Genomic DNA, 19,366 nt, shown 5'->3' with positions numbered 1-19,366 from the left:
GATATGAATGAGCGAGTTTGGGGTGGAGGAACTGACTGGACTGCACAGAGTCCTGACCTCAACCCGATAGAACACCTTTGGGATGAATTAGAGTGGAGACTGTGAGCCAGGCTCTCTCGTCCATAGCAGTGCCTGACCTCACAAATACGCTTCTGGAAGAATGGTCAAACATTCCCATAGACACACTCCTAAACCTTGTGGACAGCCTTCCCAGAAGAGTTGAAGCTGTTATAGCTGCAAAGGGTGGGCCAACTCAATATTGAACCCTACAGACTAAGACTGGAATGCCATTAAAGTTCATGTGTGTGTAAAGGCAGGTGTCCCAATACTTTTGGTAATATACACACACACACATTTTATTTTTGCCTGGAGTTCCACTTTAAAATGACTTGTCCTTGGGATACAAAAATCTAAATGAAGCCATCCTGTAAGAAAAAGAAAAAAAGGGGAGGTTCAAACCTTACTTTTCCAGTGGGTGGCGAGTCTTCGCTCTCTTGCTAAGGGCACCATTGCTATCCATCATGTTCAGGTGTCCTTCCATCCACCAGTTGTTACATCACTACCGAGTCCTGCAAGACAGATTGGAGTCACCGAAGTAAATATTAAAAATCTTTTTTTAAATGAGTAGCCAACCCTGCTTCCATTTTTTGTGTCCTATGAACAACAAATGCACTTTAACTTAATTCTGCTCAAGATTTTGTTTTGCCACAAAAAAAAAAGAAGTGTAGGTAGTCTTTAGCCACTTTACCACCGGAGGATTTTGCTGTCTTACGTCCAGGCCACTTTTTGCGATTCGGCACTGTGCGACTTTAACTGACAATTGCGTGGTCGTGCAACGCCGTACCCAAACAAAATTTACGTCCTTTTTTTCCCACAAACAGAACTTTCTTTTGGTGGTATTTGATCACCTGTGCGATTTTTACTTTTTTACTACGCTATAAACAAAAAAAGAGCGTACATTTTGAAAAAATAATATTTTTCACATTTTTTATATGAAATTCCCCCCCAAAAAAATGTAAAAATCTATTTTTTTTTTTAATTTTTGGCCAATTTGTTTTCTGCTACCTATGTTTGCTAAAAACAATCACAATAAGCGTATTTTGATTGGTTTGCACAAAAGTTATCGCGTTTACTAACTAAGGGAAAGATTTCTGTCATTTTTGGGGTTTTTTTTTTTTTAACGAGTAATGGCGGCAATCTGGTGGCGATCTGCGATTTTTTTTGCGGGACTGCGACATTGCAGCGGACAGATCGGACCCTTGACTGACATTTTTGACACTTTTGGGGGTACCAGTGACATTACTACAGTAATCAGTGCTATATATATGCACTGTTACTGTAAAAATGACACTGGCAGGGAAGGGGTTAATTTTATTGGAGAGGGAGGGGTTAATGTATGCCTGGTGCTTACTAACATGTGTGGGGGGAGGTGACTGAGTGACACAGGGACAGATCGCAGGTTCAGCTATGCTGAACCCTGCAATCTGACCCTGCCTGTCACTTAGGAGATCCGCCCGCTCTGTTTACACAAGCGGGCGGATCTCCAGACTCGATTCCCCGACGATCGGGGAAGAGCGGCGGCGATCGCCGCCGCTCCTCCCCTGGACCGACTCCCGCTGTGACTGAATACAGCGGGAGCGAGCCCCCGGCGGCGCGCGAGCGCCGCCCACATGGGGAGGAGTCCAGCGACGTAGGTCTACGTTGCTGGATGGGAACTAACCACTTTGCCGCAGTAGAGCTCGAGTGAGCGGTCGGCAAGTGGTTAAGTATTGGCTATCTTTAAAGTAGAATTCCAACCTCAACCTAACTAGTCTTAACAATATCCCCTCCTAACACCTATGCAAAAAAGATGTATGTCCATGACTGGAGCGGCGTAAAAATAGGTAATTATATACATTTTACATAGGTTAGATAGTCAGCATAGATATTGGGGGGGCATTGTAAGACTATTGAGGTTGAGGCTGGAAATGTTATTTACATTACATTTATGCATTACGGATTTGAATGCAGAGTACTTTGGGCCCGTCTTCATGAGCCATTAGATCACTAGGGCCCCGGTGCAAGAAACCATGAAGGGAGCCCCTAACTCCAGCCAGAGCCCTTCCCACTGATTCCAGGGCCCTTCACTCCCATTGCGGGACCCTTTCACATGTTCTGGAGCGGGCCCCATTCCTGGCATCTTGGAGTCTCCCCACAGTGGCAGAATCCCAGGGCCTGGTTGCAAGTGCAACCTTTACGTCCTTGGTAGGCCTGCCACTGGTGTAATATTATTTAGCTTTTTATAATTTTTTTTTTTTGTTAACCTTTGAAAAAGAGAGAGGAGATTGAGGACACAACCTTCTGCAGCCTCAGCTGCACAAAATGATCAGACAGAATTGGCTCTGTACAGAGCTTCCCATTCATTTACAAACTGAAGCATAGTAAACAGTTTCCTATGCTTCAGGTATGAATGAACAGAGTCAGTGATCAGTACCAATCACCAACTCCGTCCATTAAGAAAAGGAAGGGGCCGGTAAATGATATATTATGATATATCATCTGACACATTCCTGCAGCAGCCAGCAGGAGAGGGGAAGCCAGCAGAGCTTCCGGGGAAGCAGAAAAGTACACAGGGGCCTGGGGGAAACAGGACCTGCACAGAAAGGAGATGGCATGTAAAGGAACCAATGCCCTTCATTTTCCTCCTGCAGCCACTGAATGCCTGCGGGAGGCAGAGGAGGAGAAGCAAAGGCTGCAGGAGGAAAATGAAGGGCATTGATTCTGTGGCAGTACCTGGAAAGCTTCTAAAATTGCTGATAAATAGCCTTTTAAGACAAAATGGCAAATTCTGTGGTACTACAGAGACCATAACAGTCAAGCTGCGCAGTTGAGGCCCCCACCTTCTCCCTTATATTGGCCCCCACCTTCTTCCTCACAGCTTTCCTCTCTGGCCCTTCCAAGAACTGAGAATACAGATAATGAGAATACAGATAAATGAAGGCCAGGGATGTAATTTCTACACACAGATGTGCGGAGACATACGGAGGGGGAGGATTGTATTGTTTTACTGTGAAGCTAGTTAGGGAAATATGTATCTGTGACGTAACTGCGGTTTCATAAATGTGATGTGCACGCTCTTACACTCACTTAGCCGGGCTAAGCCAATTTTCGCTAGCAAATAAAAAAAGGTTTGATTCCGAAGCTGGAGTCCAAGAAATTCAGTCTGGGTTTCCACAACAATTCCTCTACATGCCACCCCCTTCCAATACAGGTCCTGCTGCCCCCAGGCCCCTGTGTACTCTCCTGGTTCGTCCTCATTCTCCCCACAGCTCTGCCGGCTTCCCCTCTCCCGTTGGCTGCCACAGGGATGTGTCAGGATAGAGAGAGCAGGGAAGGGGACGGTAATATGTCATTTATCGGCTCCTTCCTTTTCTGAATAGACAGAATTGGTGATTGGTAGCAGTCATTGACTCTGTTCCTACCCAGGTGTACAAGGGAGCCACAGAGGCCCACAGGTGGCAATTGCGACCTCTATAGTAACACCCATGCAGAGATGTATAGTAACTAAGTAGAACTACTTCACTACTGTACTTAAGTACTGAAAGGCGGTTTCTGTACTTTCCTAGAGTAGAATTTTTTTCTCCTACTTCCACTTTTACTTCACTACATTTTTTCAATGATTTCAATACTTCTACTCCGATATTTTTTTTTTGTGCTGCATAGTTACTCGTTACAATTATAAAAATTACCACTGCCAGAACAGTAGATGGAAGGTTTCATGAAGCTCAAAACATGTGTATTATCAGTGCACACAGGGGCGTAACTACAGGGGTTGCAACTGCAACCGGGCCCCATGCTCCAGGGGGTCTGTGCAGCTCCCCCGTACACCTGGATAGGAGGAGGGGGGAGGCGGGGGCAGCATGTAGAGAAATCACTGTCCTCCTTTTTCCTCCTGTAGCTGCAGGAGGAAAATGGAGGAGATTGGTTCCTCTGTATGCTGCCCTCGCCACTCCTCCTATCCAGTTCACTTGTGTTCTGCTGTCTCTGGGCCCCTGTGTGCTCCCCAGGCTTGAAGGGAAGAGCCCCGGCCAGAGGTCGGGGGGCCCTTCATGGTTTCTTGCATCGGGGCCCTGAAGGTTGTAGTTACGCCTCTGAGTGCACACGAAAATAAATGCTACTGTATGTATAAATAAAAGCTGCATCTGAAATAATAAAAAACAATATGATGTTCAAACTTTTGACTTCTTTCTTTAATAACTACATAACACAGTACTTGTACTTTTACTTTCAGTACTTGAGTAGCAATTTTTTTTTTCAAAACTACTGGTACTTTTACTTTCAGTACTTGAGTAGCAAAATTTTTAAAAAAACGACTTGCAATACTTAAGTACAAAAAATGTTGAATACTTTAGTACTTCTACTCAAGTCACTTTTTGATCGAGCACTTCCACTTCTACTCAAGTCACTTTTTGATCGAGCACTTCCACTTCTACTCAAGTCACTTTTTGATCGAGCACTTCCACTTCTACTCAAGTCACTTTTTGATCGAGCACTTGTACTTTTACTCAAGTATGGGTTTCGAGTACTTTATACAACTCTGCACCCATGGCATGAGCCCTTGTATTGATTATTATACTAGAAATAAAAATTTGATAGGGGTTCTAGCCTTACCCTACTCTACGAAAGAAAAGCGTTTCTGTCTGTTTTTTTTGTTGGGGAATTCCCCTAATTACCATTGTTAGCAGGACAGGAAGAGTGAGGGTAAAACACTCTAATGAAGCCTTGGATAACAAAAAAAACTGACAGTTTTAACCATTTCCTATTCTATCCAAAACAAATATGGCTGGATCAGTACTTTATGTAACTATTTTCAAAAAGCTATTAGATGGGCACCTTAAAGACCACAACATACAGTGGTATACAATGTATGGTTAGCAGCACACACACACATCATGGGTTGAACTGGATGGACTGATGTCTTTTTTCAACCTCACAAACTATGTAACTATGTAGTACTAGTCTTGTATTTAAATGTTCTTTATTTCTTGTGGTTTATCCATTTTGTTAAGCCTAGAAAATAATTATGACTTTCTGCCATTCCAGATGCCCCTAAAAATGTTCGGATTTTTTTTAACGCCACCATAGAAATAAAAAGAGGGCAGACATTGACCTTGACTTGTTCTGTTGAAAGCAGCAATCCGCCAGACTATAACATCACATGGTTCAAAAATGATCAACAGCAGAACTCTAAAAAGGAAAGTGCCAACCAATTGCAAGTCAGTAATCCAGGAAAATATTTCTGTAAGGCTAAAAACAAGTTTGGTGAAGCAAAATCAAACTCGGTCGAAGTATCCGTGCTGTGTAAGTAGAAGGCCGACTGTTCTTTGTGGGGGAGTTATAATTAAACGAATAATGTAAATAATGCACAAAGTTTATACTGCAAGCTATAATATATGTAAATACATAAGTATGTTAAATAAACTTGATTCCTCCCTATAAAAAAGTAAATATTGCTGTGATGGACTCCGGACAGCAGGACTGGGTATCTCTGCCAAGAATCTGCTTCCTAAGCTCTGGAACACGAGATCCGTGATTCTGGCTATAGTTAGCCCAAGAACTCGACAGTACAAGTTTTAGAGCCCATTCACACTAGCACGACTTGTGAGGCGACTTGTGTAGCCCCAGGTAGCTTGACATAACAAAAGCAATGTTAATCAATCAGTGCCGTCTTAATTGGCACTACTGAAGTCGCTCCGACTTCAGAAAAGGGTCCTGTACTACTTTGAGGCGACCTGTGATCCGACTGTCCCATATACTTCAATGGGAGTCGCCTCCTTATCTTAATTGACACGAATTGTTATCAGACTTTCCAGGAAGAAGAAAGAGATTAGCCAGGCATTCCCCACAGACAAAGTCGCCTGTCTCTTCAAAGTAGTGCACAAGTCTCTTCCAAGTCTCTTCCAAGTCTCTAAACAAGTCTCTTCAAGTCACGGGGCGACTTTCTGGTCGTGGTAGTGTGAACCGTCTCTTAGAGTCAACCAGAATGAACTGTTTATTCAAACACAGGCACAAAGAGATATACACTGTGGGACAATCCCCCCTCCCCCTTAGCAGCCAATCCACATACACATATAAATCTCATAATAGGTGGATCTTAAAGGCAGACAGAAACAACAGAACAATGGAATACAGGTACTTAACAATAACAAACCCCACCCCCACCTCACTATCTAGGAAGGGTCTATGAGACACTCCTGCAATATTCTATCAATCTGAAAAGTCAAATTGTCTATCTTTATATATCTCTTGAGGGAAATTGGCCAGAAATATTATTGTCCCAAGTGAAAGAGGCCCTTCACTCTTTCAACACAAACCACACATATAGAACCCAGGATAACCAGGGTAACACAAAATGCTGAGTCCAGTGTGGTTGTACAGTGAGTCTGATTAGTGCAGACCCAACTGGGGTTCTTGGTCACCCTGTGCCCCTAATAGACACACGGTGACTTACACATAAGAGGGGCCAGGGAAGCTGGACAAGGAGTTTCCCAACCTCTCTAAAGTAATCTGGGTTCCACAAGCCCCCCAACCAAAGTGAATCACGTCACAATTGCTAAATGTATTATTATGGATTGATATAAAATCTGTAAAAAATGTAAAAATAAAAACAAGGGTGAATAATACAGATCATTTAGGCTGGGTTCACACTAATGCAAATTGGATGCGGGATTTCCCGCATCCATTTTGCATGTCAGGAGATTGTGGCCGGCTCTCTATGGAGAGTGTGAATTGCACAGGAGGCCTGTGCCCCTTCTGGTCCATTTCAGGTCCAAATTCAGCCAAAAATTCAGACTGGAATTAGACCTGATACGGTGAACAGGGACCCACCGGACCCCATGGGGTGAGCCATTCAGCGGTGTGAACCCAGTCTTAAAGTGACACTTTCCTTTGCCCATGCAGGCCACGATAAAAGGGCCACCCTATTCCCTCACTTTTCTGCAGTATTTACCCACCTTCCTTCACACCCCCTTTGCTCCTTCAGCTGTCAAGGTCAGAATATCCTGTGTAAGCTTTAAACCAACATGTTGGAGCTCACAGAGGGCTATGGATTCCTTTCCCGGCCCGCTCTCATGTGACATGTGAATGAAGCCCTTGCCTATGTTAATCAATAAAAAGGCTCCAGCACTGTGTGCATTACACACTGTTGCAGAGCAATCCCATGTACTTGAATAGGTTGCGATTGGTGACAGTTCCGCCTGTAGGTAGGTGCAGCCTACTTTATCCACTGCAGATGGCGCTCAACCACAGCTGCATTGCTGAGGGAGAGGAAGTCAGGAGGAAACTGGTTCCTCTTTGGTTTCCGATTGTCTGCTCTCTCAGCCGAGTGTTTGTTTTTTCGAAAATGAGTTTGAATGATTTTTCGTATAGTGTATGGCCAGCATTAGAATGGTAATGTGAAAATTAGAATGGAGACGAATGGAGGATATGAACTGAGCTTTGTAGGTTATAATTAGTATTTGAACCAAATCTGCTAAACATACACCTATATGTATATGTATATATTTTTTAGATGCTATGATCATGCCTGCTCCTGAGGAAGTGAAAATGTATTTCACGAAACGCGTCGACAGGGACAGTGGGAAAAGTATAACCTTTCCCACTGTCCCTCCCCCCCCCCACATTTCCCCTTCCCCTACATTATAATACACCTACAGTAGATGAATATAGCATGCAGAATGTGGTTACCGCCAGAGGAGCGACCCACCAAACCCAGCTCTCCAGTCACAGTCCATAATAATGTCCACATATCAGCAGGGCTCCTCCTCTCCTCCCTCACAGACTGTTCTGGAAATAATGCCTCCCAGTAGAAGTGTCCTCTCTCCTTCTCTCTCAGACATGGGTCTCTATCCCCTCACAGCCATCCTCACCTTCCTTTCCTCAATATTTAGGCCTCAGACTCCCCTTAAGGTTACCCGGCAACTACAACCAGCAGGGCCAGAGATCTCTTCCTGAAACCTAAATCAACCAACTTTATTTCAAACAACCAAACTTACATGTAAGGCTCCGTCCACTCTCCTCTGTGGGTGGTCAGATATAAACGGACCTGACTGAGCCTCTAACTGGGCTCTCAGCCCAGTTTCTAATTCATTGCAGCCACCAAATTTTGATCCCTCCCCTCAACATGATTCAAACTGAGAAGCTCAAAACAGTCTCCCTAATGTTACAGATTGAGTGCTGCTGTCTAATGCCTCGTACACACGATCAGATAATCGGACGACTTATCGTTCACATTTTGTTGCATGATACTAATATTGAATTCAACAATGCGTACTAAACGTGTGATTTTTTTTTTTTCGTACGACTCTGGAAAAGCTCCCTGGTTGCGTAGCTACGTATCAGATAGTGCAAAACAAAAACAATGACAGTCAGGCTTTTTCCGGGTTATTTTCGTGTTTCTGATCATACGTGGTCTATAGACATCGGTAGAGAGAGGCCCGGAGTAAAGGAGAGAAGAGACCTGGGCGGAGGGCTGGCATGGCAGGGGTTAAAGGGGTTTGGGACAAGGAGTTTTTAGCCCAGTACTATAGTAAATATAAGTGTTGGGACTTTTAATTGGTGTTTTGGCCAGGAAGGGGTGGAGCTACAGGGAGAGGTCAAGCTAGGGGCCTCAGGAAGTCTTCAGTCGGAGGAAAGCTGCATTGGAGAATATTTCCCACCCTCCCTCCCATTTTCTTGTTTTTTCTGACTTTTCGTTTTGTGGACCGCTGCCCTTGTTTTTGTTTTAACAGAGGCTTTCTTCTTTTGGGGTGTTTCTTTGTCATGGCAGCAATCGGGGTACATGGTCCTGGTAGGTTAGTATGGTGCAAACTTATACTTGGTAGGGACCCGTCTGAGGTACGGCTCCCAGATGGTGCAAAGCTTATACTTGGTAGGGACCCGTCTGAGGTACGGCTCCCAGATGGTGCAAAACTTATACTTGGTAGGGACCCGTCTGAGGTACGGCTCCCAGATGGTGCAAAACGTATACTTGGTAGGGACCCGTCTGAGGTACGGCTCCCAGATGGTGCAAAACTTATACTTGGTAGGGACCCGTCTGAGGTACGGCTCCCAGATGGTGCAAAACTTATACTTGGTAGGGACCCGTCTGAGGTACGGCTCCCTGATGGTGCAAACTTATACTTGGTAGGGACCCGTCTGAGGTACGGCTCCCAGTAGTTGGTATGTTGGTACCTGCGACTGGTTGTCTCCGAGCCGGTGCTGTGGCGGCTAGAGGCCTAATTAAGTCGGACGCAGGTACCTCCTTCTTTGATGCCTACCGGGACCTTGAGGCTCCAGTAAAAAGCTGGGTTTAACGTGTTATTTACCTGTTATGTATACAGTTTGTTAATAAAAGGCTGCTATGGCCATTTAACTCCAACCTGTGGTCATGTGGTTATTTATAATGGAGGAGGAGAGTGATGGGCAGAGCAGAATGGAGACAAATCATCTTTAATCCCCTAGTCATGCCCTTCTATCTTATTCTGCAACTTTTTGTGTAATAATTTACAATATTTTCAGATGCTCCTGACAAACCAGTTATTAAGAAATATCAGGAAAGCGTAGAAGAAGGAAAGGATATCACACTGGAATGTTCTACCAAAGCAAATCCCCCGGTCTCCCGCTATGTCTGGTTGAAGGATGGGGACGAGTGCTATAACCACACCAGTAATCAGTTTACAATCTACAATATAAAGGAAGAAGATTCTGGATCTTACACATGTTTGGCTCGTAACAAGCTGGGAGGAACAAAGTCTGACATTCTATATCTGAATGTGACGTGTGAGTATTACACAATGCAGTATTTATATCATTTATATGTAATGGTAACAGGGATGTTAATTTAATAAAAGCAACATAGATTTAAAAACCTCAGTTTAACCACCCTGGCGGTCTGATTATGTCAGTATTTTTGAATGTCAAAGCGGTACATTGTTTTGCATGGAAATCTGTTGTTTTGTATTGTAGGCCTGTAATTCTTAGGAATAAAACATTAAACATTAATACAAATTATTAATAAATTAATTAATAAATTAAATGAATAAATTATTAGTGTAGCACCCTCAAGGGAGGTGCTAGTGAGAGAGTATCGTTTTTGGCTCTGTCTGCCTATCAGAGAAGCAGCAGGCAAATCTATATTGTTCTCTGCCTACCAGAGAGCAGGATCTGTTAGTGAGGTCTGCTCAGTGTACTCAGTATGCAATTCATTGAGTCTAGAGGAGTGTTTCATGCTGGTCCAATAGGAAGATATGTTGGACAGTGGGAGGAAACCTGACCAATGGATACATAGGCTTTGATACAGTCCTGGTGATTGGAAGAGACAGGCTGTCTCGGTGCATTCTGGGATACTGTATAAAATCCAGGAGCACATGTGCTGCGGGGTCTTTGGCTGGAGAGCGGAGTCCCAGAGGGAGGATGGCGGCTGCCTCCTATTCTGTAGCAGTGGCACGTGGCCTCAGGGGGGTCGCTTTGAGATGCTAGATGCTACTTTCATATCCAAAACAAAAAGGTCACTAAAGTTACAAAAATCCCCCCTAATACTCAGCCCTCTAATACTCACCTGAGCTCCATTGTGATCCAGCGATGTGCAAAAGGGCCTCGGCACTCCGGGGAATCTCCCTCCTCATTGGCCAAGTTCGTAGTGGAAGCCAACTGTCAATCACAGCCAGTAAGCCAATGAGGAAAGAAAGGGGATGGGACCATGCTCTGTGTGTCCATTCAGACATGGGGCCATGGCTTAAGTGTGCCCCCATTGCAAGCTGCTTGCTCTGAGCCAAGAAGAGGAAAATCGGGGCTGCTCTGTGCAAAACCACTACACAGAGCAGGTAAGTATGACATGTTTGTCATTTTTAAATGTGTGCCTTTATTATCACTTTAAATCATCTTTAGTTTTCCTGGATCCAGTATAGAAATGGGCAGATGCCAGGATGTAAACAGTCAGCTTACATGCGATCACTGGCTCGCTCTCAGCCCAGTTTCAAATTTGTTGCAGCCGCTTAATTTTGATCCCTCACCTCAACATGATTCAAACTGAGAACCTCAAACCAGTCTTCCTAATTGTTAGCATACAAGGTTTGTATTTAATCAGCAACAACCACTGTATGTCATTGCTGTGCACCTATTACATTGTATGACCACTAGATGGCAGTGTTACAAATTGTGAGTTCATGTTTTGTCTATGCCTCAAAGAGTAATAAAAAGTATACTTCCTGCTCCGAAAGAAAAGCAGCGTTCATGTACTTTGTTTAGCCCCAAAAGGTTATATCTAACACTAATGTTACAGATTGGGTGCTGCTGTCATAACCTGCATTCGTGCCTAGCGATAAATGATTGTGGTGTTTGCATCGCCATTCCTGGTTAATGGCAGTCCAAAGGTAGCAGAAAAAGACTTGTTTTTCATGCAAAAAATAGCTTGAAGCTCAAAAAGATGCATGTGTTTGTTGTGCATAGGGCAACCCATTGAAATGAATGTGCTGCCCTATGCATGTGCCACAAAAGCGCTCATATGCGTGGTGCGATTTATGTGCACGTTCTCGGAACGCTAAATGTGAACGCAGACTTGCAGTCTATGGACATCGGTAGTGCCCTTCTATCTTATTCTGCAACTTTTTGTGTAATAATTTACAATATTTTCAGATGCTCCTGACAAACCAGTTATTAAGAAATATCAGGAACCCATAGAAGGAAAGGATATCACACTGGAATGTTCTACCAAAGCAAATCCCCCGGTCTCCCGCTATGTCTGGTTGAAGGATGGGGACGAGCGCTATAACCACACCAGTAATCAGTTTACAATCTACAATATAAAGGAAGACGATTACGGATCTTACACATGTTTGGCTCGTAACAAGCTGGGAGAAGCAAAGTCTGACACTCTAGTTCTGAATGTGACGTGTGAGTATTACACAATGCAGTATTTATATCATTTATATGTAATGGTAAGACCCCGTTCAGATTGCGGCGACACGACTTGCTGGTGACCTCACGACTCACACGACCTGTGAAGTCGCGGTGCACAGCATGCACCGCAACCTCGGCGCGACTTGCACGGACTTCATTTAATTGAAGTCAATGCAAGTCGCCTCCAAGTCGCCCCAAAGTAGTACAGGACCCTTTTTCTAAGTCGGAGCGACTTGTGTCGCCCCTATTAGAACGGGTCCTGTACTATTCAATGGCGGGCGACCCACCGCGACTTGTCAGGCGACCAAGTCGCCTGACAAGTCGCGCTATTGTGAATGGACCTTAAAAGGGATGTTAATTTAATAAAAGTAACATAGATTTAAAAACCTCCCTGATTATGTCAGTATTTTTGAATGTCAAAGTGGTACATTCTTTTGCATGGAAATCTGTTGTTTTATATTGTAGGCCTGTAATTCTTAGGAATAAAACATTAAAATAAATAAAAAATATTAATAAATGAATTAATAAATTAAATGAATACATTATTAGTATAGCACCCTCCTAGGTAGGTGCTAGTGAGAGAGTATCTCAAATCTCAGTTGAAGTCCCACGTGACGAAACGCGTCAGAACGCTCGTACGTCGTTACCCAGGAGACCGGTTGTGTGACCAAGCTTGTCAGCGTGAGTTCCAGAATGAGCGCAGAGCCGGAGGTTGCTGTTCTCTCGGTGACGGAGATACTGTCAGCTTGCGGCCGGCGAGCAAGGGTACACGCGGTCCTATTATTTATATGCCTGTACAAGTTTTACCAAATGTAAGCAGATTGAGTGAAGGGAAGTAAGGGGATTGATTGTGCTTAATAGAGTCATATCAGTATTACACTATCCTCTGTTCCTTGTTTGCTTTCATTGGGATTGGTGAGCTGAGCCTTGGAACCTGACCCTGATTAGAAGCAGGAGGACAAAGGAGGTGTGGAAGTTTGCATGACGACCGCTATCCGGGGGCAAGGGCTCATGCAGCTGATGCATACAGGCTGTTATCAGTGTGAGATGTGGTGAGTGTCCACTGCTAAGGGGAGCACGAAAAGGTGTGGTGAAGGCTGCTGATTTCAAGCTAAGGAACACGGGTGTTTTTTTAGCCAGGAGCATTTCAACCTTAAAGTTTTTTCCTTGCTTAAACATTGGACACCAACGTTTCACCCTTTGTCTTTTGTTGCACACTTGTTCCGGAGGGATCCCACACCTCTGAAAGGAGCTGCCGGTTGCTTTCATTCCATCCTTGAACACACTTCCATAGTGTGTTTGGCCATCGTATCGACAGAAATCCCCCCTTCTTTTGGACTTTAGGCTTTTGACATGAATGTTTTTAATGTTTATTCATTTATGTATGATGTTTTATTCTATTCCTGTCATTTACAAGATTTTGATTAATTAATTATTTATTTGCATGCACCCGTGAGCGCTGATCCACCAACTTCGACTGGTGTTGGTTTGTCTATGTATTAATCTGTTATTTAGTTTAGATTTTCGATAGTTATGTGTTGGAAGGTGAGCTGTCATATGCACTGCTCTACTCCTCCACCTGTGGCTCCTTCGGTGCTGGCTGTGTACAGTTATCTGCACTGTCCCACTATAACACTGTGACCCCCTTCCTGCATTGGCTCTAAAGCCATGCACTGCCACATCTGTTGTCAGCTGTAAAAAATGGACTAAAAATGACTGAAAACTGTCAAAGTTTACCATTAAAGTGATTGTAAACCCTCACCATGTAAAAGCAACCCATTCAGTTTAAAATAGAAATGATAGGCAAAACATTTGTGCATTGGTATAAAAATATTATAAATACCCTTTTTTCCCCTTTTTTATAAGTGATCACATTCCCTCTGTTCTCAGCTGCATGAGAGCTGGGGGAGGAAAAACAGCATCACACTGAACCTCCTAGTGAATGGCTATTCGTGCTCGTATGCCTAGTTTGGTCAGTTTTTATTAGGAAAGCAGAGGGACTGGCAGGAACACCAGGGATTTCACATAAAGGAAGCAATACAAAGAGATCAGGTTTATGGGGTTGTGATTCCCTAGGTAGTCTATATTGAAATGGTTTTGCCAACATCCCTTGTAATTGTATTTCTAAAATTTTGGTGCCTCAAACCAAGCAAGAGGTGGGACTTTTTAGGCAAAAAATTGAGTTCATACAAGTTTGCAATAAAACATATTTATTGAAAAAAAGGGGGGGTATAATAGTTACACAAGTAGGATTATGTACAATGGGCTAAGGACCCATAGAGGTAAATATGGTGAGAAAGGTAGAAAGTATGACACATTGGGAAATGGTGACTTCTGATGTTATTTCTCTGCTATCCATGCTTGAAAAAGACTCTGGGTTCGACAGGGAAACATCCAACGCGTTTCGGCTAATGTTCAATAGTTGCCTTTGTCAAGGATATCACCATATCTGAGGGATACAATAATGTATAAATTATCTACACAGTTGCTACCCAAATCCCAATGGGGCAATGTGGTTATGTCTATTCTGAACTTACAAAGAGAACAGGATACTTTTTCATACAAGAACATTGTATAGCAGGCACATATCAGGAATATGAAATGTTGGGTTTACGTATTCTTTACCTTTGAATAATAGATTTGTTACCTATCTTAGATGCTCCCAGGTACCCAAGGGTAGTCCTAGAGCTAAATAGAACAACATTTGCTGAAGAAGACAAGATATTTGTTGAAGAAAAGTACACATTTGTTGAAGGAGACAATGTCATCTTTCGATGTGATGTCAACAGCAGCAACCCAGAAGTGACCAACATCTTATGGTATAAGAACGGAAAGGAGATTAAAAAGTTGAGAGAACCTGTAAAGGCAGAAGATGCCGGGAAGTATACCTGTGAAGCTATCAATTCTGTAGGACGTACTATGTCACCGGAGGTTAACATGGACATCCATTGTAAGTATAGGCTCTACTTTCCATAAGCCAACAAGTAAAGTAGACCTGCCATAAGCAAACAATATATAAACCGAGATGGTTATATCAGAGAAATGCATTATAGTCCAACTGAAAGCTCTTTTTTAAATATGAGCCACCACCTAGTTCACAAAATTTGAAAAAAAAAGTGTCTCATACTGTATTCATGAAGAGATCGTGACAAGCTGCACCTCTAAGGGGCGCCCACCACTGGAGAAAATGGGGAGAAGAGCAGCAGTCTGTATCAGATTTTCAACCAGGGTCCCCTCAGGTTTCCCCAGGGGCACCTTGACAAAATAGATAAAAATTGCCCAAAATTGCCTACAAGCCACTGGGTGGATCAAACCTGCCATTTAGCCACAGAAAGCCACAGGTTTTTATTGTGTGCCATTACAACCTTCTAGCCACCGGCTTCCTAACAACCACTGACATCATCAGTTGATAAGGAGGACATCGGGCACTTGTACAGCATCCTTCCTTGCCTTCCACTACCCAGCAACAGCAGCCCTTGGGTCACATTAGCTGAGTGAAGGAAAGAAGCTGAGGGAAAAGAGAAACCCTGGAACACTAGTCAGTACACCTGTGCAATGGTGTACATGCTTTGGAAGAATAAATCACCTCCAATGTTGGCTGTTCTACGTGTGTGAATGATTCTACAATATGTAAAACTATTAGTTTAGTTTTTAACAATGTAGAATAGGGTGCCTTGTGATTGTGCCTTGACTGAAAAACGATGAGAAACACTGATCTTGAAAACAGGGAAAATGGAAAGTATGCAAAAAAAAATGATGAGTTGAGGGGCTTTAGAGGGACGGGGGGATCCCGATGCCTTGCATGGTGTCTACAGTACGACTTATGGGTGCAATACAAACCTGTTTGTAAACTGGTGGTACCTCCAGCCCACCCAGGAAGCCAATATGTTCTGTGTCAAAGTTGAGTTTTTTGCAAGTCCAAGCTCAAGCCCCGAGCTAAACAAACACTTTAAGAAATGGAGGCTCGGCTCATACATAGCACTGACATGTTGCTTTCTACACCCTTTACTGAGAATACCAGCCATGCAAGAAATGTTAGAACTTCCTTCTAAAACATATAGGCTGCCTGGTTGTCCTGCTGTGGCCATTTCTTTAATACTTTCTGAGTCATAGGTCTGAAGCTTCTACTGGGATCAGGAGTTCAGACAGTGGCGGCCCCTCCATTGGGGGCGCAGGGGCGCCGCCCCCCCCTATCCATGCATCCGGCCCCCTAATCTACATGCAGGGCGCCGGAAGCATGGATTCCAATTTTTTTTTTTTCTAAAGCACCTGATTAGAGCCAGAGGTTCTAATAGGCTTCAAGAAAGGGTGGGCTCCGGGCGTAGAGCACTGCGCCTTGAGCCCACCCAGTTGTGTGACAAATAGCAAATTAATATTCGCTATTGCCACACTGATTCTCCTCCTGGCCAATCAGGAAGTGGGTCTTGAGGCCTGTTTACAGATTCGCTGAAAGGAGAAGGCATTCTATCGGCCAAGAAGGGGGTAGGAGACGGCCGCCGAGAAGGGACATAAAGGAGCCTGAGGGGGAAACCGCCACCTGTCATTCCGGAGGACCAAGGTAAATAAACTGACTGACTGATGGGTGGGGAGAGATGTGGTGGAGCAGACTGGAGTGATGGGGGGGGCAGGTCCGTCTAGAGCCCCCCGACTGATGGAGCACCAGCCACCACTGAGTTCAGGCCTTCAAGAAAAACAAATTTGGGGCGTTGCCTAATCGGAGTCCAGGCTGAGGTTGCTACCCACACATCCCAGGGATGGTATGTATGTGTGGCTACAGCTAGACCTTTCTTTATCTCTAGTCATTACAGGAGCCAGGACGAGCTCCCCCCCGAACCAGCACTCCTAGCCGTGGATTTTTAGGATTTACACCCCGTCCAGAGAGCCTGTGTCTATGTTCTGTGTCAAAGTTGAGTTTTTTGCAAGTCCAAACCCCGAGCTGAAATGGAGGGTCTGCTCATGCATACAACTGTCCTGTTGCTTTCTACACCCTTTACTGAGAATACCTGCCATGTAAGAAATGCAAAGTCTACTCTTCCTTCTAAAAATATAGGCTGCCTGGTTGTCCTGCTGTGGCCATTGCTTTAATACTTTCTGAGTCATAGGCCTGAAGCTGCTACTGGGATCAGGAGTTCAGACCTTTGAGCAAAACAAATTTGGGGCGTGGCCTAATCAGAGTCCAGGCTGAGGTTGCTACCCACACATCCCAGGGATGGTACGGATGTGCAGCCACAGCTAGACCTTTCTTTATCTTTCATCATTACAGGAGCCAGGACGAGCTCCCTCCCGAACCAGCACTCCTAGCCATGAATGTTTGGGATTTACACCCCGTCCAGAGAGCCTGAGCGCCACAATATGCAGGTTTATGGGTTACATGGTAACGCAGCCACATATAAGGAATATGAAATGTTGGGTTTACGTATTCTTTTCCTTTGAATAATAGATTTTTTACCTATCTTAGATGTTCCCATGTATCCAAGGATAATCCTAGAGCTAAACAGAACAACATTTGCTGAAGACAAGATCATATTTGTTGAAGGAGACAAGGTCATGTTTCGATGTGATGTCAACAGCAGCAACCCAGAAGTGACCAACATTATATGGTATAAGGATGGAAAGAATATTAAAAAATTTACTGAATCTGTAAAGGCAGAAGATGCCGGGAAATATACCTGTGAAGCTGTAAATTCTGTAGGACGCACTATGTCACCGGAGGTTAACGTGGACGTTCATTGTAAGTATAGGATCTACTTGTGGATAATGCTACAATATGTAAGACTATTTGTTTCATTTTTTACATTTTAGAATGGGGGGCCTTTAGATTGTGCAGAATTTAAACCACTTGACCTCCGGGAAGATTTCCCCACCTTCATGACCAGAGCATTTTTTACTTTGCACTGCGCTACTTTAACTGGCAGTTGCTGGGTCATTGCAACAATTTACCCAAATTCAATTTACGTAATTTATTTTCACATAAATAGAGCTTTTTTTGGTGGTATTTGATCCCCATGAGTTTATAGTTATTTCTGTGATATGAATGAAAAAAGAAGTTACATTTTGGAAAAAAAAGCAATTTTTTTTATTTTCTGCTATAAAACATATCCAAAATATAATTTTAAAAAATCAAATTTCTTCATGGATTTAGACCAAAATGTATAGAAGTGTATATTACTTGGTTTTCATGAAAGTTACAGCATCTAGTATAGATATTGGATTTTTTTTTTCTTTTATACTAGTAATGACAGTGATCAGTGACATAGTGGGACTGTGATAGTATGGCAGACAATCTGACACTAGCTGACACTTGCTGGGGGGTACACTAACTGAATAACTGACATCAATAGGGACACTAATACAGTGATCAGTGCTAATACTATACACTGTCACTGTACTAATGACAATGTCTGGGAAGGGGTTAACATGTAGGGGTGGGCAAGGGGTTAAATGTGTGCCTAACAATGTGTAATGTGTGTGTTATGTGGTGCTTTTACTAAGCGATCTTGCTGTTTTTCTCCATACTTTTCAACTAGATTGCCTGTCAGTATTTGGACTACTGGCACCCGCTGATCAGCTCTATCATTCAGGGCAGGGAGCTGATCAGCGGGTGCCGGTAGTCAATAATTGGCCGGCACCTGCTGATCGGCTTGTACTGTAAATATTCACAGCACAGCTGGGGTGGCGGGCGCACAGCCCTTACCCGGAAGTGCTGGATCACCTATCAGAAAAGTGATTCAGCACAGAGAAGCTGCTTTGCCGCTGTACTTGTAAGTGAGGCAGCCAGCAAGCAGTTTTAAAGGGTGTTTTGACTGAAAAAGGATGAGAAACCTGGATCTAGAAGACATTGGAAGATGGTAAGTATACTAAAAAAATGATGAGTGGGGGGGCTTTAAATGGGGGGTCGCTTGCATGGTGCCCGCAGTGTGACTTAAGAGTGCAATACAAACCTTCTACTTGTAAACTGGAACCTCCAGCCCACGCAGGAAGCCAATATGTTCTGTGTCAAAATTTAGTTTTTTGCAAGTCCAAGCCCCTAGCTGAAATGGAGGGTCTGCTCATGCATACAACTGTCCTGTTGCTTTCTACACCCTTTACTGAGAATACCTGCCATGTAAGAAATGCAAAGACTACTCTTCCTTCTAAAAATATAGGCTGCCTGGTTGTCCTGCTGTGGCCATTGCTTTAATACTTTCTGAGTCATAGGCCTGAAGCTACTACTGGGATCAGGAGTTCAGACCTTCGAGCAAAACAAATTTGGGGGATGGCCTAATCAGAGTCCAGGCTGAGGTTGCTACCCACACATCCCAGGGATGGTATGGATGTGCAGCCACAGCTAGACCTTTCTTTATCTTTCGTCATTACAGTAGCCAGGACGAGCTCCCCCCCGAACCAGCACTCCTAGCTGTAGATGTTTAGGACTGACACCCCGTCCAGAGAGCCTGAGCGCCACAATATG

At 43.8% G+C, this 19,366-nt stretch overlaps 1 protein-coding gene across 1 annotated transcript in view; it reads left to right on the top strand.

The window, feature by feature from the left end:
• Positions 1-19,366, top strand: part of LOC309569001 (B-cell receptor CD22-like) — a gene marked incomplete at its 3' end in the record, with an annotated part of 43,954 nt that overhangs the window by 7,973 nt on the left and 16,615 nt on the right. Inside the window, exons 3-5 of the mRNA XM_082274762.1 lie at positions 5,083-5,340; positions 9,538-9,798; positions 11,653-11,910. Coding sequence (XP_082130888.1) covers positions 5,083-5,340; positions 9,538-9,798; positions 11,653-11,910 — 777 coding nt within the window. The remainder of the gene's footprint in view (positions 1-5,082; positions 5,341-9,537; positions 9,799-11,652; positions 11,911-19,366) is intronic.

This window comes from Pelophylax lessonae (genome assembly GCF_965119305.1).
Source record: "Pelophylax lessonae genome assembly, chromosome: 12".
NCBI classification, from domain to species: Eukaryota; Metazoa; Chordata; class Amphibia; order Anura; family Ranidae; genus Pelophylax; species Pelophylax lessonae.
The sequence above is the reverse complement of the archived record's forward strand: the minus strand, read 5'-3'. Positions and strand labels throughout refer to the sequence as shown.